We start from the raw sequence: 21879 nt of genomic DNA on the forward strand, positions 1-21879 counted from the left end.
ACAGACGTATGTTCTACAAAGTTTGGAATAAATCTGGAGGAATCAGAAGATCAGGCAAAATCAAACCCTTTGGCAGGAGGCAGTTTTTTCTGCAGACGTATTCTTATGTCTCTATAAGCATCATCAACCTAAAAAGAAATCTCTCACTATTTAATAACAGTGCTATTAAACAGCAGTTACTGTAACACCTTAGGAGAACTTAAGAACCAGATAGTTTTGCACCACTGCAATCCTGTCAAGATTTGTTTTGATTTATACAGTTCTGCACCTTGTGCTCTTTACCTTTGAGGTTAGTAACTGCATTTCACCACTTCCCACTTGCATGACTGGTCAACACAGGCACTGCCTCACCAAAGGAATAAGAGTTCTCCTCAAAGCAAAAAGAACATTTCCTGAAACATTGCCTTCTGAAATGTAACCAAGATATACGTGGACTGTATGGACTTAATTATGCATTTTTATGCATAGTTTGGAGGTTGAGTTAAAACAATGAGAAGCTCTAGGCTGCAGTGATACTCCCCAGGCAGCAGAGCGGCCAGCAGTGTTAGTCATGTTCCAGGCAGAGTGACGAGCAGTGACAGCATCAAAACACAAAGTCCAGCAGGTGAGATCATTCATGTCTGAAACCACTGGCAGCTTGGTACTGTCCAGCTTTGCACAACAGCCTGGCAGCCAGCACAGTCTTTCAGGAAGTGGGACGCCATTCTCCTTTTCTCCAGAATGATGGTACAATGACTGAACAATTTGGAAAGGGAATCTTTGGTCCCTGCTGCGATCAAGAGATGGACCTCCATCCCACAGTGTCTTTGCTAGGAGAAAACGTGGCCTTACCGTGCCCTGAGTTGATTTTGCTTTTATTCACTGACAAGTTGATGTATAATGCATGAAGAGCTCTGGGAGTGAGGACAAAGCCCACCTTTTGTGTCAAATTGCAAATTTCAGGGGTAATCAGCTGTGGTAAATGAGAGAAAAAGTGTTCATCAGAGCTGACTGCCTGATGAATGTGGTTTGTTACACCACAACTTTACAGGCACTTCAAGATTCCAGTCCTACAAATAGCTTTACAACCACAAGCATTTTGCTGAAGGCTCTGATTTTCCAGATGATGTGCATGCTTTCAGTAATTTTGTAATTAGATCTGCACATATTCATTCTAGCCCTCATTTCTGGCCCTCAGATGGACATTTCTTCTCATTCTCTTTCGTGGCTGTTCCTATGACAATGAAAAGCATTGGTTGCCTTTATGCACTTGAGGGACTGATCCTGGCATGCTTGCTTTGACTGCTCCCTAAAACTTGGCAGAGGCAGTTTGCTACAATTCTTTTCTTTCTTTCTCTCTTGTTGTTGCTTGGAGAGTTGTTTAAAACAAATTTAAAACATAAATGGAAAATGAATTACCTGCAAGGCTTTTTATTTTTATCAAGTTTTTCAAGAATGTTACTTTGCAAAACTAGGTCACAAGTGCGATTTCTTCTTCCACGTGGCACGTTGTCAAAGGTGTTGGTAAAAGTTGCCTTTTCCTGCTTCACTGAGGAGGACGAGCTGCCACGTATCTCCCCCATGTTGTGACACTCAACAAACACCGTCACTTTGAGGACCTGTCACAACGACCACAGGAAGGGAATGTCACTATGGTGAAAAAGCAAACAGTTGTCTTGTGAATTGCTTAACTTGGAGGCAAAGAGGGAGTTCAGTGAGTGTATGAGAGAGCAGAATGGCACTTCTCTAATGAATTCTCTCTGCTCCTGTAGCCTCAGTTTTATGAGCACCGTTGAGTCACAGCCAGTAAGGAGCATGACAGATCCTTTTGCATGGGCAATCAACATCCGTAAGAGACAGATGTTCAGCTTGGATCTTGCTCTACATCTCACCAGAGAGAGATCAGCAGCTGCCTGAGAAAAATGTATTCATTTTGTTCTGCATTGGGTGAAGGCATAACAAATCAAAGTGTGTTTCTAACGAGCAGAAGTTTCAAGTAGAGTAATAGAAGTTGGATGGAAGAAGGAGGAAAACATTGGCAGTTGCAGAACTACTGTGAGTGCTTTCACAATGCTCCGCTGCCTGGTAGACCACACAGCCCTTGTGCTGTCCCGGGGTGACATTTCCTGCATGTGCTGTCAGCCCAAACCCTTGGAACCAAGTTTGCCCGAGGATGTGAAGAATATTGTATGACAAGAGAGAAAACAAATGCATGCAAACAGATGAAAGTTCAGAGAGAAAATGAATACTGCTGTTGACAGTGGCATTTCTCCCTACTTACCACATGACTGGCAAAGTATTGTGAGCTGTTACGTTGTACAGAGTTGCTGGCAGTCCTGATTATCCATTACATGCTGCATTGCTTTAGTGTTTGCTTCATGGTTGAGCTTTGCCATTTTAGAGCTATGCTTATAGCTCTAAATACCTGTCCTAAGAAAGTCTCCTCTCTTTAATTTGTTTGCAAATGGCAGTTTGGTTTACCTCCCATCAACTCAAGCTCAGCTGTATGCTGCCCAGCTTGAGGTAAGAACCAGCTCTGGAGGAGCTGGTAAATGATGGTGGTGAGAGGCAGGTGGTGGGAGCCCATGTCGGCATGTAAGAACAGCGTAGGGATGTATATGAAAATGTGTGAGAGCAATATAGGGATACAATTTTAAGTAGAAGTATTCTTGAAATTCATGCAAAATGGAGTACTGAAGCATACCAGGCTCCTGTGAGGAAGTTGCATGTAGGTACCTGCAGGAGCCATGGTAGGTGGGGAAAGGGATTTTGTAGTACACCAAGGCTTGGTTAAATTCTGTATTGCAGATTCGAAGTTTTATGTTTCAGGTTCTAAATGAGGGTGAATGTGTAGATAAGTGTATTTTCAAAAGAGAAAATGCAACACTTCTCATAACAATATATTGATGAGCTCATTCCATCCTTACTCTCCCTACTGCTTGCCGCAGTTACATGGGCCCACATTTCCCAAACAAAATTCCCCACAAATTCAGCACCTGTTGTTATCCTAACTAAGCTGCAACAGACTGAGCCTATTCCTTCTCTAACTGCTGGTTTGCCTTTTCCCTTTTCTTGTTTAAAACAGGGTTGCACTAAGGTAGCTTAAAAAAAATTGCAGCAAATTAATTATCTTACCTCAAAGTAGAGTCTCCCATTTCTGACCTGTCTTCAAGCGGTGTCCTCTCTTGATTCTGTTTCCATTAGATGCGCAGCTCAGGATTCACTCCAAGTCGCTATGAAGATTCATACTTTCCCATTCCATTCTTTGTTGAGATTAGATCACAGAATGCAATCGTATTCTGTTCATGTTTCATGAACTCTGAATACGTTTCTACATACTCCCTGAAAGCCTTCTTGGATTTCCATTTCTAGCACTGCTCGGTGTGCACACTGTCTGCCTTCAGATTTTATTCTGTGATTGCGTCTGCCCTTCGGGATACAGGTAGCATGGAAAGCAGGAGTTGCCACAAGACTGCGATAAGAGTCTCAGATGATGTGTGATTAGGATTACATATGTGTTATCACTCACTGTGTTCTCTGTGAGACCTCCACCTGGAGTACTGAACTGCCTCCAGTTCTGGGGTTTCCAACATAAGAAGGATATGGAGGTGTTGGAGCAGGTCCAGTGAAGAAACACGAAAATGAACAGAAGGCTGGAGCACCTCCCCTGTAAGGAAAAGCTGGGAGCGCTGGGGCTGTTCAGCCTAAGAGAACGCTCCAGGGGAACCTTATAGCAGCTTTCCAGTACCTGAACAAGGCCTACAGGAAAGCTAGAGAGGAGCTTTTTTATGAGGGTGTGTAGCAACAGGATGAGGGGAGATGGCTTTAAACTGGAAAAGGGTAATTTAGACTGGATATTAGGAAGAAACTCCTTACTGTGAGGATGGTGAGACACAGCAACAGGTAGCCCAGCAAGGCTGTGGATGCCCCCTTCCTGGAGGCATTCAAGGCCAGGCTGGATGGGGCTTTGATCAACCTGGTGAAGAGGGAGGTGTCCCTACCTATAGCAATGGGGTTGGAAGCAGGTGATCTTAAAGATCCCTTCCAGCCCAAACCATTCTGTGATCTGAAGAAAGCAATGTCTTTTCCTGTGTTTTGATTCTTAAAGTCTTGACACCACTGGAAACTATAATACAAGAAACCATTGACTACACTCGCCAGCGGAAAGTGTTTGACCAGTCCGTGCTGCAGAACCAGGTCGTACATTTCCGCCTGGCAGAGCTGGCAACCGAAGTGGAGCTGCTTCGCTCGCTGCTGTATCGCACCGTTGGTGAGTTCCCATGACTGCCTCCTCAGATGTGCTTTTTGCAATGCAAAGAACAGTGTCAGGCTGAAGGAATATGGGGAGATGGTTGCCAGACTGTGGTCAATGGCTGTGTGCATGTAACTGTTCTTTTTTCCTTTTTAGCCCTCTACGTGGAAGGCAATGATGTGACCAAATTTGCTTCCATGGCTAAGCTAAAGGCAGGTCGCCTGGCCCGTGAAGTGACTGACAGCTGTCTCCAGTTTTGGGGAGGAATGGGATTCACCAGTGAGGTTCTGGTGAGCAGATTTTACAGGTGGGTAAGTGAATGGTGAAACCAGGACATTTCTTTACTCTAATCTGCCCTCTTAAATATTCTGCTAAAAGATCACTCAATCAAAGGGCCAGCAGCCCCTGGCTTACATGATTAGTATTGCTCCACAGAAGAACATGTCACTGATTTATGCTAGGGCTCAGATTGCAATCATTGACCACACCATACAAGTGCTGAGTGTTCTTTTGCCAAATGTTGGCCATACTATAACAGTGTGGTTTGAGCTAACCAGAGGTTAGCTTGTAAAGGAAAATAGCAGGTAAAGGAAATAAAGTCCATGTTTTCCCTAGTGTCTCTCTGGCACCTGCTAGGCAATTGGAGAAGGAATAAAAGGCAAAGCTTATGAATGAGATTTTTTTTTTCCTTTGCTCTTTTCTTGTAATCTTGATTACAGGAACAGAACTAAAATAAAGCGGCGCTATTTTTCCTAACTGTGAGGAACCACTGAAAATCAGCTTCATTTTTTCTCCATGTGTTTTAAAGTGGAGTTTAGCATTGGGCTCCTGCAGTAAGCATCACTGCAGGAAGAGATGCCATTGGCCCTGCCTACAGGCCTTCCAGTAGTCATTCCTGATAGCAGTCTCCATGTAATTAGTCACACCAGGTACCATGTGAGACATCTGAGAGTTGTGACTGTTTCCAGCAAGTCATTAGATCATTAAAACGGCCTTTTTGCAAACTAAATAAGGCTCATGCCAGGCCTTTGAAATTTTGCAGTGTATCTACTTCTGTTGGAAAATTCCCTCAAAGCAAACTATTTTCCTGGCAGCTGTTAACAAAATTCTGGCCCAATCCGATACTGTGCTGGGGGACCAAGATGGAACTTAGTTTTTCTTCCAAAAGTAGATTTCAGTTCAGCCCTTGTAATACAATACCTAATTAACTGTTGGCAAAGTAGTGGTTCTGTTAGTTCAGAGTTTGGTAAATGCTGTTTCTGTGTAAAGTGAGAAAAGGTCATATTAAATAAACCTGTAAAAAGCTTATTTCTTTATAATAGATTATATATATATATATATATATATATATATATATATATATATATATATATAATGATTATTATTATTTGGGAGTAATGAGGGCTATTTGAAAGAAGTAGAAACAGCATGTCAAAGGGTGATGTAAACTTATCAGTGATTTCATGTCAAGAATCTACTGTTGAAACCAGTACAAAAGAGAGAAGAGACATGCCTTCTGCTGTTCAGCTCCTGTCCTTGGCTGAGGAGATAGGGGTGGGAGAGCGCTACACCAAACACCCAAGTCATGCTTTGATGCCTAACACATATAACATAGGTCTAACCATGTAGGTAATGCAGGCACTTTCTCTTCCAGCAAATGAAGCAGCTAAGTTCTCTGCTCTTGAGTGTGTCTTTCTGCAGTGACCACCCTTCCATCAATGGCAGAGTAGTAGAACACAGGGATCCTCAGAAGTTATTCTTTCTGCCTTTAAGAGCATTTGATGAACATGGAATTGCCTCTGTGGTAAAACAGAGACTTTTTCAACTTGTGGATTCCTGAAAGGTACAGTCTGCTGTGCAGTGGTGTTTTTAAGCCACTTGTCAGTAGGAGGCTTTTTCTTATTTACCATTGTCATCACCTCTTTATTAGTAGCGAATGGTCCTCAATGAAGCAGATGCTGAAAGCTACTGTGGTAGGCTCTTTGCATAAAAATACTTGTCTCCAAGCACTTGCCACCAATGTAGTCATGTCCAGACACTAAGTCATGTACATTTGGATAGCTTTAAATTGTCTTTAGATTTCCTACCCCAGGCAGGGTTTTTCCATGTGAATTCCGGAGTGATTTCTAAGCACCTCAGTACAGTCACATTTTCCTTGAGGAGAAATCCAGAGTATTTCCCATTAGTATCAGCTGTGTCTGCTGGCTAAAGAAATGTATCCTTCTGCTTCTAAAAAAAAAAACCACCTACTTATTTATAAGGCCAAAAGTAGCGTGATACTTACACCCTAATTTTTTCTGTGAATCAGTAAAATTCCCTCATTGAGTAACCGTAAGCACCAGGGAGAAGTGGAGTATTACCTAAATAAACAATCACAGGTTCAAGTTAGAATCCTGTTAATCTGTAACAATAAGCAAAGCAGCAACTTTCCTAAAGCCGTTGTGCTTTTTGTACAGCATTCTGAGTAACCATTCACGTCACTGTGATATTTGTAAAGTAGCACGCAGGGCTTACAATAACTGCACAGCATGACAGCCTGTCATAACGTACATGGATTTTTGCTGCACAATACTAACCAAAGTTCTAAGGAAATGTTAGTCTCTAATACGTCAGGCTGTTAATCCTCAAATAGCACACAGCATAATGCATGGTTAGTGCTTTAAGTCTTTGAATTTTGGTCATTGGTGTTACTGGGGAAATAATAAACAGACCCAGCACAACAGCCTGCCAAAAGGCTTTATTCACAGCTGTCAGTTTTAGTCCTTAACAGTTTGCAGATCAAGTGTCTTTTCTGAAGTACAGTATTCTCTAAAAGGCATAGCTGAAGGTACCTGTTTAACCATATAGGTGCCCATACTAGGCTGATTTACTGTACTTAAATGTTTCATTTTCAGTTTTAGGGATTCTGAGAAGGAGAATGAGTTCGAAAAAAAGAACTGAGCCCAAAAACCAAAGAGTTTAACAGAAACACATAAATAAGAAAATAGTGGAGTTTCTAGCCTTCAGTTTACCAGTACGATTCTGAAGAAGAGAGACAGACTGGAGTTGTGTTTCTCTGCTTTTCTCTCTCTGACATCAGATGCCATAAAGATACCATGACTTAGGAAAAATCAGTTATTGAACAAAGCTCCTGTCCATATGAAAGCCCCAGGCTGAGACAGACCAGAGGGAGGGAAAATTTCAGAAGCAATCTATGGCAATTTTTCAGATTTCATAACTTCTTGTAAAAAAAAATAATCAGCTAGTGAATAGTTCAGTAGTAACTGAATCAGATAATCATATAATGGTCTGGGTTGAAAAGGACCACAATGAACATCCAGTTTCAACCCACCCTGCTGTGTGCAGGGTCACCAACCACTAGACCAGGCTGCCCAGAGCCACATCCAGCCTGGCCTTGAATGCCTCCAGGGATGGGGCATCCACAACCTCCTTGGGCAACCTGTTCCAGTGCATCACCACCCAGTGTAACTGCATACACTTCTGTAGAGATAGGAAGAACTTGTTGACTGGAGCTCTTAAAAAAGTGATTTGTGGTTTTTTGTTTGTTTTTTTTCCCCCCAACCTTAATGATTCTGTGATAATTTTAAAGTATTAAACAATGTCTGTAGCGGCTGTCAGTTTTAACAGGTTTTACTCTTGTGGGGATGTGATGGGAATAATACTGATTTTTTTCCTTGGTGCACTGTGAAAGACTCAAGAAAGCAATACTAAAAACTCTTGATGGACTGTTCACGTGGAATAGATAAAGCGCATACAGCTGCAGAAGAAAACATTTCTTTCTCCATCTGCCTCCTCGGTGTTGCAGGTCTTATTTGTAATCAAGGATGGTTAAAAATCTAATTGTAGAGTATCTCTGAATAAGGAATGAACGCAAGGTGTGGCACGAGTGCCTTCCTAGCTAAGGAAGGGAGCAGCATCCCTGAGGGAATCACAGCTGTGAAGTCGGGCTGAGAGGGAAAATAGAGCTGGAGTAACCCAAACCCCTGCTCTCAAGAGTGCTCGCTTTTTCATGTCAAAATGGCACTCAGCTGGAAAAGGGAAAGAAAAAGACTTGTTCTGTTTCCTCAGAGCTTCAAGTTATGTCAAGACATCTACACTGAAGACCCTGCAGGTCTGCTCTGGAGTTTTGAACAATAAGAACTTTTTAGATCCTACTGTTATATGGCTTTCAAGAGGAAAATGTAATTCAGAGTGGCCCCCTCAGTAGGCAGAGACTCTTGGCTGCAGGCAGTAAATGGTAGCAGGCTGCACAACTACAACACATTCTACTGTTTTATTGGCTTGGTGCTCAAAATAGATTTAGTTTGTGGTGGTAGCTGCAGCCTTAGTGCCTGTGAATACAATGGTTCTCTCTTCCTCAGGTGAATTGCTTTGGCCTCCTGATCCTTCCATTCTGCAAGGAAAACAGCACTCGACAGCATCTCTCAAAATTACACCTCTTGTACTTGCTGAGTGCATTTGGGGTTGGTTCCTTTCCATCCTTGTTAAGTGACGCCACTGCTTATCAGTGCTTATTTCCCCAGAGTTCCAGGTAGTTGAGGGGCTGCAGTTCTGCAGTGGAAGCAACAGCATGGCAGTGTGGGAATCAGAAAGCAAGGTGTTGCTGTTTCACAAATGCATTCCAGGAGAAGCCTGCCTAACACCATAACATTCTCCTATTTATACACATTAAAATATTTACATGCTGTGTTAATATATTACTGATATTAACAATCAAACTATTTACTTATAATAGCTTGTATGCAAATTTACTATATGATCTTCCTCAGCATCCTCACGGTGTTCCCGGTAGGACAGTTAGTCCCGTGGTTTTGTTTTCTTATACTGAAAGCAAGTCTTACTCTTAGGAGGGCTGGTGGATTAACAGCATCTGAATCCTGTGTCATCTCAGTCCTTTTAAACTAGGTAAAATCTTCTGTCCCATCTTGCAGGAAAGAGATCAGCATTAGTTGCTTGCCTGCAGTTTCTGGAGGAAATACTCCTCAAAATAGAGACAAAAATGTAATCACCAGCAATTCTGAAAGACAGTCTGACAGGCATAGACACACACACACACTCTCATGTGAAATGCTCCTCTTTTTAAAATATATTTGTATGATGGCTATCTAATAATTTGAAATATCCGTCAGACAACACCAAAGCCAGATCTCACCACTGCCTATTTATGACTTCATATAAACAGGCCACAAGTCCGAGATTCCTGCTGCAAATGGAAGCTTTTTATCCGTACCACAGAGTAGTTTTGTGTATTGCTTACTGTTATGACAGCACTCTGAGGATGCTAAGCATTGTCAGAGGCTTTCTGGCTTAAAAAGCAGCACCACAGCACAAAGAACGAGTAAACTACTGTTGTTCCAACTCCATTGCCTTCAACAAAACCCATTATGAAGGTGGGGAATTTTCATGCTATCAAATTAAGTAGAGGCTGTTTAACAGAACTGTTTCTCATTTGTTTTTTTCCTCCTCCCCAAAGAGGAACAGAAACTTGCTCAGAAAATTGCTTGAAGTGCAGTAGTTTACATCCTGGCTAACCAAGGGAATTGAAGCAATACCGTGAAGGATGATTTAGCAATAGAAACGGTGGGTTTTAAATAAGTCCAGTTAGAAAGATCATATCAAAAGTAAATAAGCTTGGAGCAGCTGTTTTTTAAATCAGAAAAGCAAATGCATATTTAAACTACGGTTGTGCTAGATCTCCTATCGCCATTAGGGAGCCCTGGGTGCTTTTTTGGTTGAAGAACATTCTGTATTAAAAAAGTACCTTCTCCATACAGTTCTGCAATATCTATGTATTGATTGACTAATACTTCTTTTACCAGAGACAACAAAGTTAAATACTTCAACACATACTGCTGGTGTCCCATGAAATCTTCCTCATTTCCTACAATTCATAGACTTGCTCAGGATGGAATTTGTATTTCTCTTTGTATTTCTACAGGGACTTGAGGCTGGTGTCAATAGGTGGTGGTACAGATGAAACCATGCTTTCTATTATATGCAAATACATGGAAACACTTCCAAGGAAGTAACAGGTCCGCACTCTTCCTCAGAAACATAAGAAAGCAAGAGCGTGGTTATTACTGCATCCTGAAGGTAACAGGCAACGTGATTCAAGTGTGGAAGGAGGAACAGTATTTATAATAGTAATTTTTCCAGGAAAATACTTATCAAAGTGTTTGACCAATATCACAATACATGTTCTCTAATGTCAAATTAATGTCAATGCCTGCAAGATTTTCTCCAGTTTTAGTGATTTACAACTTTGAGGGCTCTAATGATCCATGCTAAAGAAATCTTGTCTTCTTCAATCAAGGTATAAATGCATCTTAGATCATCTAAGCAACCAAATGAGAAACACAACTTCCACATGGGTCCAATAGAATTTCAGCAGTAGCAGTTCCACGTAACTTTGCTTTCAAGTCATAAATTGTTTATTCAGTGTAATACTGAAGTACTGGAACAGTGGTTTTGTCCTCAGTTACCGCTATCTTCCAAGTCTCTCAGTTTTTGCAAGTAAACAGCAAAACGAGTTCCTTCAGCACAAACCAAGTCAATAACCACAAGCCCCCCAGTCCAGTCACCATCATGACCTTCTCACTCTTGTACTACACTCTGACACACATTGTTTAGTGGCAGGACCAGAGGCAGATGATTTTTACTTTCAGAACTCTGCAAACAGTACTTTATCTGTACTGGAAATTTTTGGAGACCTGAATTTCAGCTGTAAGGTTTCACATTTTGTGTGTAATTATGAATGAAAAATATGAAAGCGCTAACATGAGAATTGTGATCAGTTTAAATGAGACCCTACAATTTGCATGCCACGATCGAGTTGAAGCAGAAGTGCAATAAATATTACACTATTAAAATAAATAAAGCTATACATTTTCAGTATTTTATTGTGATCTGTTTTGCAAAGTCTGACTGAAATATACATCTACTGCGATAAGTAGTAGGACCAGAGGGAATGGTTACAAGCTGCAGCAGGGGAGATTCAAGCTGGACATTAGGAAGTATTACTTCTCAGTAAGGGTGGTCAGGCACTGGAATGGACTGCCCAGGGAGGTGGTGGAGTCACTGACCCTGGGGGTGTTCAAGGAACGATTGGATGTTGTGTTGAGGGACATGGTTTAGTGGGAGCTCTTGGTAATAGGTGAACGGTTGGACTGGATGATCTTTTAGGTCTTTTCCAACCTTGGTGATTCTATGATTCTAAGCATCAGTTCTCCATTCGTACGTCTTAAAATCTCATTCTTTACACTTCAGTGCTTATCAGCCATTTCTTCACCAACACTGGCAGCTCTTTTCATAAGGCAGAAGAGACAGCATGTCTTATTGAAAAACAAAAAAGGAAGTTTCATTGGAATTCTACTTGTAACCACATGGATGCGCCTACGCATCTCTCGAGGAATCTCCAAAGCCAATTAAAAGATTGTATTTCCTTCCGCTTGGAAACAGTCTGTACAGCTGCTTGGTAGAACCTACGTTATATTTAATTGAGAAACAACATATATTCTGTAAGAATTGCACACACAAAAAAGCAACTGCAACATGTACAGTCAACACTGCTACAATTTTTATATCATATTCACTTAGCACTTTATTCTGTAATGCCATGCTATAGCATCCAGATATGTTGCCATCTGGGAGTTCTGAAAACTTTTAGAGTTATACCCTCGTACCAAAAAATTAACCTCCAAAGCAAGAGTCCAGAGGTTGCAGTGCACGGTTCCAACCCTTTGCCATTGCCCCTCCTTTCATGAGATATTCTCAAAGCAGGATTTGTTTTCGGATTCTAAACTGAAAACAGACCTTTAATCGAAAGGGAAAAGTGCCGCATCCTGTATTTGCTTCAAAAGTAAAAGAAATGTAAAAATATAGAGAATGTCAGTCTTCAAAATGAAAAAAAGCAAAGAAAGGAAGACACAAACACGCTTTTTCCCCCCCTCCTATTCCTTCTCCCTCAACCTCACCACATCACTGAAGAAGGAAGGAAAGGAGGGAGAGGGATCCTACTCTGTACGATTCACCTTTAATCTGGTTTGACTTTTAAAACAAAATTCCTGTTGGTTTTACACATAAACTGAAGGACAAGAGATTTTTTTTTTTTACCCATATGCTCTGGCAAGGGGAAGCATAGCATATTGATCAGAATAAATATGGGAATCTCCCAGCTGTGTAACCAGTTGCACCTACCTACTTTCTACTCTATGCTACGTAGATAAATACTACTTCCATTTATTGGTAAGACAGACTGGTTAGTAAGAAAGAAATAGGAACTGCTCAGACACCACGTGAGACAAAGATTAAATGTTTTCTAAGTGATGGCCAAATATCAAGGGAGCACGGCTGTCAAAGTTACACCAATCGTTACCCTACATGCTAGACAGCCTTACATTCCCTCAGTTTGCGATGGCAAACTATAGCCTATTGACTTACTCTGAGAATGCTGTGTTTGTTTAGCAATTCTCATATAAATAAGATATATAGCTGGCATTAATATTTATATGTTCTGTTATTTGTAGAGCTTTTAACAGTCCAGAATTAAATGGGTCAGAAACAATTGCATTTCAGTTACCTTTATAAGGCATTCTACAGAATGTGTGATTTAGACGTAATATTTCTGTTCTATATGAAAATGAACATGAAAAATGTAATGTATGCCTCCATGTATTTCAACAGTGCTCACCATCACACAAGTCTAGTTGCTTAAGTGCAGCCCCATTTCAAAATAACAGTGGTACTCTACAACAGGAAAGTATGCATAGAAACAACAAGAATACTCCAGGACACTTTATTTGTCAGCTCGTAATTATCTTATTAATGGCAGTATGCTATACAATATCTCTAGAAAAATTGTTTTAAAAACGTAGATACAATTTCAAGATCTAGAAAACAATATTTTTCTTAACATTGAACCCAGTGATGCGATAGTTTCAACTACTTTGTGTGTTAAAGCTAAGTGTTCAAAGTAAAAACCTTAATATGTTAGCACCTCCAAAAGGTGCTTCATAATATATATACATTTGTCAATATAAAATTGAAAACATTCAACCTCATATTCAGACATCATGCAGAGTGGATTTAGGGCTTATCACAGAACAAAACATAAATGAGCTAATGGAACAAGTTCCAGTGATTCAATGGAATCATTACATTTTGGATACTTTAAATGTAAAGGAAACATTTGCACTGTGTCCAAATTTGTTGATCCAAACAAAGGCATTTGCTTAACAGAACAGACACGCAAGCATCATTTGTCACATTTAAAAGGAAGATCCAGTTTTAAGTAACCTCTCCCCCAAATAAAACATTTAAGCTACTTAAACATGCAGACTGTTAGACATATCAATCTAGGTATCACAAATATCACTTCTGTGGGGCATCACCGTTACGTTTGTTACCTTCAAGCCAACCTTTCAAAAATCCACAGATAAAACCAATCTCAAAAGACCCAAGTATTGGTCATGCTTTTGAAACCTGGAAGTTATTACCTGCCTGAAACTGGAGCTCTAATTTAGAGCACGGCTCAGATTAAAAAGCAAAATGAAAGCAAAGGCCTCGTAATTCGGCAACTATTTCATATCTGAACAACCTTTGGTTCTGGGGGAGTTCTTGATTCCTCTTGTGGGTATTTTTTTTAAAGCAACCTAGAGTACTAGCAGTTTCTGCATATCTATAAATAATCCCCCCAAAACAGGGGACAATGGGAGAAATATCGATGCATCAGGAAAACCGTATATAACACTGCATTAAGTACTAATGCAATTTACAATAATTTCATTGTGTTTTAACAACAGAATATGGCAGTTTAGATCAATGTCATTAATTAAGACTGATGGTTGAAATTACACAATTTAAGCTTAAGACAATGTGCATCACCTCAGTTTAATAATCCAGTATGTTACAAAGAAGACAAACAATGCAAAGAGCATCATGTAGCATAATAGTTTTGTCTGGCTCCCTCTGGACAGTCTCCTCAGTCTGCCCATAGTCGCACCTAGAAGTCCAGTTGCAGAGTCAAAATCATTATCCTGTGTTTCAATGAAAGAAAACAGGAGAGAAAAGAGGGGAAAACAAACAACAGACATTACACAGCCAGTCAGCAATAAGCTCCCAACATATTTACACAAATGTTCACAATACACAAAAGAATGCTCTGTATTACCTAACTTCACCATCCTGACCCATATTTAAGGAAACTTAAGTGACAAAGCACTTACCATTTCTGATAACAATTTGTTTTGGTTTTTCACTTCTGTTCCGATTTCAATAGAAAGCTATTGGGGAAAAAAAAAAAAAAAAAAGAGGTTTAAATATGAGTGATTGGTTACACATAAATTAGAGAAGTTGCTCTAAAATACATGATAATCACTAGTGTTTCCTTAGGTAAAATGTGAAAGAAATAGCTGGCATCTTTGAAAAACAGAAACTTAAACCATAAAACCAAGTGGCACAGCAGGACAAGAGGCAGCCAGTCACTCAGTCCAGAGACTGTAACCAGGATCAGCAATAGTCTGGGGATCATCCAACAAGTTGATCTTGGACTTGTGTCATTGCTAGCAAGCAAAGTCAACTGCAGGTCAGAATGAGGGAAATAGGAAATAAGTAGCATATAGAGATGCAGCAAATGCTGCAATTTATTGCTGCAGAAAGACAGGCACCAGCCAGACCTTCAGCTTACAGCAGATCCCCTATGAAGTAAGGACAAAGACTCTGCTGTCACAGTGCTTTCCCTTAGCCACAACCTGTACGTCTCTGTGGCACAGTCTCAACTCCATGATTTCTTACTGCTGCTACTGCTTTTCACCACCATCTATAAACAAGTCACAAGTCCACCCGTTTTAATTAAATTTAACTATAATTAAATACTTACTGATTTTATTGCACTGACTTTAGTGCGCAGACTTTCTGTTAACCTTTCATTTTCTTCTTCATACACACTGTACCCACTGTTAGTATAGCCATAGTTACCAGTTGGTGCTCCATCACCTGTAAGCAGAAAAGCCAGTAGTTACAGGTAGGAAATATCATTGGAGTAAGTGTTCTTCACTTGTGGGAAAACACTCTGCATTAAAAATGCATTTCCTTAACAGAAATCAGACAACTGGGCTGTACAGTACAGTACAGCCTAGACCTGAAATCAAAACTACTGATGCCATTGTTAACTAAGAATTATGCCATTTAATGGAGTCAGGGTTGTTCCTATTGTTTTCCTTTACAATTATATGTAACTACAGTACCTCCTACTAAGTAACAAGCAATTTTGAGTGCTTGTAAGTTAGTACTAATAGCAGGTGAGTTCTAACTAAATGGTCTGCAAGGTCCCTCACAACAAAAGCCATTCTGGGATTCTATTGTTCTAGAGAGGAAACAAGAAGATCTGTGTAGAGCCTGGCTACTGCTACATAAAGAAAGGCCAGAAACTCCTACACAGCACATCTACAAGCCGTCTTGCAACACCACTAATAGCCAGGATGTGCCCATAGACATAACCACAATATCATCTCAGGCTAAACAGGAGGTACTAGGTAGCTGGAGACAGAAGTAAACATACTGATGGGCAGTTTGTACTTCCAGCCCATGAAATAAAAAGGCTGGATTGACAGCCAACACACCAAGATAAATATCAGCAAATTTCACTGATAAGGGTCCTAAGAGATATCTAAATCATCTCTTCAACCTTTCAGCAGGTGTTTTAAGAAGTACCTTCTGGATGCCCCTTACAGCACTGATTGTAAGAGCTTTGCCAAGCAAAGGCCAGCTCCAGCTGCATTCCTTCCTTAGCAACCCATCCCCTCACTCCTTTAAAAGCATTAAAAGAAGGTTGGCCAGCAGGGTAAGGGAGGTGATTGTTTTTACTTTGCCTTCCTAAGGCTCCATTTGGAGAGCTGCATCTAGGCCTGGGGCTCCTGCTTCAGAGAAGATGTGGAATGTTTCAAACAGTCCAGAGGTGGGACACAGAAATATCAGAGGGCAGGGAGCACCACTCCTGTGAAGACAGGCTGAGGGAGCCAGGCTTGTTCAGCCTAGAGAAGAGAAGGCTGTGGGGAGACTTGATAGTGACCTTCCAGTACTTAAGGGCAGCTTATAAACAGGAGTGAAAACTTTTCATACTGGTAGATAGTGATAGGACAAGAAGGAATGGTTTTCAACTAAAAGAGGGGATGTTATGGTTATACATCAGGAAGAAGTTCTTTACTCATAGAGCGATGAGGCTGCTCAGATAAGCTGTGGGTGCCTCATCCCTTGTGGTGTTCAGGGCCAGGTTGGATGGAGTTCTGGGCAGACTGATCTAGTGGCTGGCAACCCTGCCCATTACAGGGCATTGGAACGAGACAGGCTTTGAGGTCTCTTCCAACCCAAGCCACTCTATGATAAGCAATATAAGGAGCAGGGCCTTCAGCTCTGGTTCACAAGAGTCAGCTGTGGGGCCTCAAGATCCTTCTGACTTTTCAGGTTTTGCTCCTCCAGCAAAGAAAAATAAAGCAAGATTTGAAGACCTGAGTACTACCAATGCCTACCTTTTCGCAACCAACATCCCAACACACCTCTGTTGATTTATTAAGGAGCATATCTAAGGTTTGGTTTTACTTTGTAGAAACACTATTGCATGCCACAAACAAGAAATGGAGAAATAAAGCTCGGGTAGCTCTACAACCATGCCTGGGTTGGCCACAAGGCATTCCTCAGCCTGGTGATTCAATGGAGGTGTTCACTCTCAGGACGAGGCTCTCAGCCACCCCCTCTCCACAGAGGGGATGCTGTACAGGGACACGACAGCACTTCCAGGTCCCAGAAAGCAACACACGAGGTCAAAGTTCCCTTCTAGTCATCAACGTGGCTGCGAGGTGAAGGGCCAGACCTGGCTCTCTGAGCACACCCAGCAGAGACCCCATCCTTTCCACCACTCTTATCAGGGGTAAACCGAAAGTGGAAGCCTTCTCAAAGCAAAAGCCTCAAACATAGCAGGAAAACATACAGAACATCCGCAATTAAATAAAACACGAATACAAACAAGACACCCTTCCCACCCAACCCCCGACCCACGCTCGTATCACATCAGCCTGATGACCCCGCGCAGCGCCACGGCCCACAGGCCTCTCGCCCCCCCCACGCAGGACGGCTCTTACCCAGCCCCGCTCGCCGCATGGCCGTGCCCGGAGCTGCCGAGGGAGGGCGGGGAGGAGGAGGGTGAGGAGCGGGGCGGTCGTGCCAGAGAAGCAAGAGCCGAGCTCAGCCCGCCCGCCGCTCCGCCAGCCGCCCCATTCACCGGCAGCGCCACGACAGCGCTGCGCCGCGCGGCCCGCTGGGAGCTACGGCGTATAGGGGCCGATGGGAAGTGTAGGCCTGCAGCTGAGCTGTGTGACGTTCATAGACAGCAATTCAGGGCTTCACTGCGAGCGTGGAAACGGTACCAATGTGATAAATGTTCCCTTTAGTGCACTGAGGAAATACAGTTTTCATGTGCTCATGAAGTGGTGCCGTCACCGTCCCTGGAGGTGTGTGCAGAGACCTTATGGCTGTGGCACTGAGGGTCAGTGGGCACTGAGTGTGGCTTGAGGTGATCTTAGAGGTCTTTCCCAGCCTTCATTGATTCTATGATAGTTTCTTCTGCTTGTTTTGTGGCTATGGCTGATCTTAGCATCCCCTCAGCAAGAATCACAGAATCACAGAATGACCCGGGTTGGAAGGGACCTCAAGGATCATGTAGTTCCAACCCCCCTGCCTGTCAGGGCCACCAAACATACACCTTTACTAGATCAGGTTGCCCATGGCCCTGAAGCCACATTGGTGCCTGATCAACATGCTTTTTTAATCAAAGGCAACAAAAAAAAAGTTCAGCTAAGGAATCTTATTAGTGTGGTAATAATAATGGCTGTGTTATCAGTGAATTGGTTAATTACTAACTGGATTGACATTGTTCTTACATGTTTGATAAACAGGTTTTCACAGTCAGCATGATTAACGCTCTACTTTCAACACTGACAGGCTGTGAAAACAACCTAGCAAGTTACACTCATCATCTGAGCGCTGAAAAGCTGATACAGCATTTTGTTAGTGCCAAATACTTCAATCACTGTTTTCTTAAGTGGTAAGCTGCAATTATTACTGTTTTTTTTTTAAATAAAGTAGTTGAAGTTTGATCCATTGCACAATTAACTAACAGCTGATGAGACATTTCTGAATAAAATGATTGCACTAAGCATGTAGAAACTAAACTAGATCACAAAATAATTAATATTCGGTGCCTGCAAAAAGGAATAAAGGACAACTTCCAGCATCTTTCATCGGTATCCTTTTTACTTATTTTCCTGATTTATTGTAATTCCGTTTAGCATATAAGAACCCTCAAAATGCTGCTGTTAAAATAAGTCAGTCCGGTCAGTCAGGTGCCTCCTCCCATAACACTGACAATGAACTTAGTATATAATCAGTATTATTCTTCCTGGTTGTACTCTCCAAGTACTGCAGTCAAGAAGACAAGAAGATGCTATGTAAAACCATAGAATCATAGAATGACCTGCGTTGGAAGGGACCTCAAGGATCATGAAGTTCCAACCCCTCTGCCTGGCAGGGCCACCATGCCATCCTTAAGATCATACATGTTTGTAGGAGGCTGATCATAGCAGCTGTTTGTTGATATCTAGACTGTCAAGCACAGAATTAATCATGTAAGCCACAAGCAGAGTAGTTCCTACATTCATTATTGATATTCTTTAATTATGAGCGCATTAGTAAGTCACTGCAAGTACAGACAAACCTCTCAGTTTCACCCATCACAGTGATTCAACATTTTATTAAATACTGTCAGAAAGAACTGAGGCTATTTCAGGTCTTAATGCGTTTCCATCAACGATGACAACTTATTTCTGGTACAAGCATCCAGTTCTGGGGCCTCCAGCACAAGAAGGACGTGGAGCTGTTGGAGCAGTTCCAGATAAGGGCCACAAAGATCATCAGAGGGCTGGAGCACCTGCCCTATAGGGACAGGCTGAGAGAGAGGGGGCTCTTCAACCTGGAGAAGAGAAGGCTTCGGGGGGGGGGGGGGAACTTATAGTGGCCTTCCAGTTCCCAGTCATAGCAAAAGGTTATCTATCCTCAGGGAGTCCTCAGGGAGGGGGCAATTTGGACACTTCAGCAGTGACACAGCAGCTGAGAAGCAGCAGATTAAACAGCATTAGCAGAAAGTGTCTATAAATGAAGAGGATGTCTGAAGAAAGAACATGCAGTCTTTTCCACTTTCATGACCCAGTTTTCTTACTCACGGTGAAGGCTTCTTTCTCCTCATTTAGATATTAGCAATGTTTGGGATGTATTGAGCTTTATCTTTGCTTGTGGATAATAACATTTAAAATAGGTATTATTTACTTAATTGCTGCTGCTAAATACTGTGATTCTTCTCATTCTTTTCTTTCATTACTTTTTAGTGGCATAGACTGCTCCATCTCTTGCTTGATTCTGAGGGGAACACTCCCACACACCTCTGCTGTATTTTTATAGATTTCTTGTCAGTGCTGTTAAATTGCATCAGTGTAGAGAAGGAAGGTCTATGGGCCCAACTGATGGTGTCCCTCCTAAATTTAATTACAAAGAGCTGGAATCAACATTTACTGAAGTCATGGAGAATTTTTGTATTGACTTTGGATCAAGCCATAAATTTTTATTAAAAAAACAACAACCTGGCTTCTCTGATTCTTTATCTCCCGAGTGTGTGCTGTGTAATCTATGAATAATTCCAGTCATGACTTCTTTCTCTCATATTAAGGTACCGTTTCTGATGTCAGCATTGACGGGGTAATAATATCAGCTGAATGAGTGATAAGAATTCAGAGCTGTTGCAGTAGCCTGAGCATTAATAACAGTAATGTCTAAAGAGGAGTGCTAATATGTTTAAAATAAGAAGTGGAAGTGGAAGTAATATTTTTCATTTCAGTAAAACAAATGTATGGGATGACTGGAGCACCCAGTTCCAATACTTCATAAGGTGCAATTAAGTGATAATTTGATTATTTGAGTTCTGTTTGTTTTGACCTTTCAGACACATAGGAAAGGTTTTTACCAGTCAAAGCAGTGAATTCATTAAAAAGAGAGACTTTAAGCGCAGTGAATTTCAGGGAGAGGAGAGCTGCTTTGCAGACATGTATCTGGGCAGAGCATTTTCCTTCAGCACACTTCTGAAGACAAGTGAGTTGGCATCTTTAGTTCTTTCTTAGTTTCCCGACAGGCCAACAAATCATGCACAAAACGATGAGTTTGATGACTAATTAGGGAAAGTAATGACTGAACATCAATCCACAAAAGCTCTTGCAAGTCCCTTGTTGTCCAGAAAGACCATCTCAATTAAATTATCAATTCAAAACACCTTTATAAGGTTTGTTTTCTTCCAGTTGCAAAGAGCACAGCAACGGGGCTGATTGCCTGCACTGGAGCATGGTGCGAATGGACGATGAGCCCTCCTGCGCTGTGATGTTTCCTTTGGAGCTGCATGTGGATTTCTGCATTGATTTATGTTATGCCACAAGAGCTACTACTGGATAATTTTTATAATCACATTATCAACATATATATTAACAGATGCAGTGTATCAACTGGGAAGAGAATACAACATTGTAATCCACAAAGATGAATATGCATTTCTAATGAAAAAAAGAACCCAAACTCTCAATTTACTGAAAATTTCAGAGCGTGATGTAGCTTTTAATGAAGTCAGTGGCAATTTTTTAATACTTTTTATGGCATGGAATCAATATTGAAGTAACTACAGTGCACAAAGGAACATTAATTACTGTGTAGAAAAGTTAATTACTGTGTAGAAAGGCTTTATTTAAGAGCTGAAAGTGGTAGGTTCTTCTCATGGCTTTCTGTAGATCTAGTTAGAATGAAACATAGATCATGCTTTGTGGTACACCATGAAGAACTATAACCAGAATCTTTTTTCCCCTCATGGATCATGTTAGGCCAAAGGTCTGCAGGGCTGCCTTCAGGATAGAAATGTTCTACGCCCTTTACCCACAGTTCAAACCCACCATGTCTGCACCTTTTTGTGGATGTCTCCAGGTCCAACAGCTCATGCCCCAGGGCAAGCTGCTCCCTGCTTCAGGGCCCACCATTAGTGCTGTCATGGATTGTGTCCTGGCTTATGGCTCAAAGCCTTCTAGGCTGCCCATATATTTTTCTTCTCAGAGTTGGCCTTGGCCCGCTGTATCCTGCTGTATCCTGCTGTATCCTGCTGTTTGACTTGTGGCAAATCAAACTGTGATCTTATCCAGCACATTATCTTTTATGTGTTGCTGAGGAGGCTTTTTTCAGCTTATCCACCCTACCAGTTACGATTTTGTTCCCTACTGCTAAGATGGTCTTAAACAATTGCTGTCTGTTTCTACATAGCCAAGCAAAGACCATCTGGTATTTCTGAGACCTTTTACTGAGAAAATCTAATGATTCAATTGAACCTTCTCACCCAAATCTCTTTCCTGAGATGCCAGAAGAGAGGAGCGCGTCAGGTTGATTTACACAGAATAACTTCCCTCTGAATTATTTAGAAGTCTGGAGATAACATACACAACTACCTCTGCTCAGAATGATGCTCTTGAGTTGAATCCATGTCCTACATGATCATTCTTTTAATTGCACCTTCATTGAAA

At 41.5% G+C, this 21879-nt stretch overlaps 2 protein-coding genes across 5 annotated transcripts in view; one reads left to right on the top strand and one right to left on the bottom strand.

Annotated features, from left to right (window-relative positions):
• Positions 1-11125, top strand: part of LOC107309087 (probable acyl-CoA dehydrogenase 6) — a 67333-nt gene extending 56208 nt beyond the window's left edge. For all 4 annotated transcript variants that reach the window (XM_015853554.1, XM_015853557.2, XM_015853556.2 and 1 more), the window contains 3 exons: positions 4088-4249; positions 4388-4538; positions 10170-11125. In XM_015853554.1, coding sequence (XP_015709040.1) covers positions 4088-4249; positions 4388-4538; positions 10170-10260 — 404 coding nt within the window. In that variant the 3' untranslated portion in view covers positions 10261-11125. The remainder of the gene's footprint in view (positions 1-4087; positions 4250-4387; positions 4539-10169) is intronic.
• Positions 11126-13009: 1884 nt separating this feature from the next.
• Positions 13010-17522, bottom strand: BET1 (Bet1 golgi vesicular membrane trafficking protein). The gene is made up of 4 exons (XM_015853564.2): positions 17365-17522; positions 15108-15223; positions 14455-14511; positions 13010-14265 (listed from the first exon to the last, which is right to left on the bottom strand). Exons 1-4 carry the CDS (start codon positions 17381-17383, stop codon positions 14110-14112), a joined length of 348 nt encoding a protein of 115 aa, XP_015709050.1. The 5' UTR covers positions 17384-17522; the 3' UTR covers positions 13010-14109.
• Between the last annotated feature and the right edge of the window lie 4357 nt (positions 17523-21879).

This window comes from Coturnix japonica, chromosome 2, assembly GCF_001577835.2.
Source record: "Coturnix japonica isolate 7356 chromosome 2, Coturnix japonica 2.1, whole genome shotgun sequence".
NCBI lineage: Eukaryota > Metazoa > Chordata > Aves > Galliformes > Phasianidae > Coturnix > Coturnix japonica.

Bases quoted from the DNA above. Each gene is read 5' to 3' on its own strand.
- BET1 (XM_015853564.2), bottom strand. The intron at 14,512-15,107 runs GTAAGTATTTAA...TTTCCCCAATAG, and splicing joins AAGTCAGTGCAATAAAATCA to CTTTCTATTGAAATCGGAAC. The intron at 14,266-14,454 runs GTAAGTGCTTTG...ATTGAAACACAG, and splicing joins ACAAATTGTTATCAGAAATG to GATAATGATTTTGACTCTGC.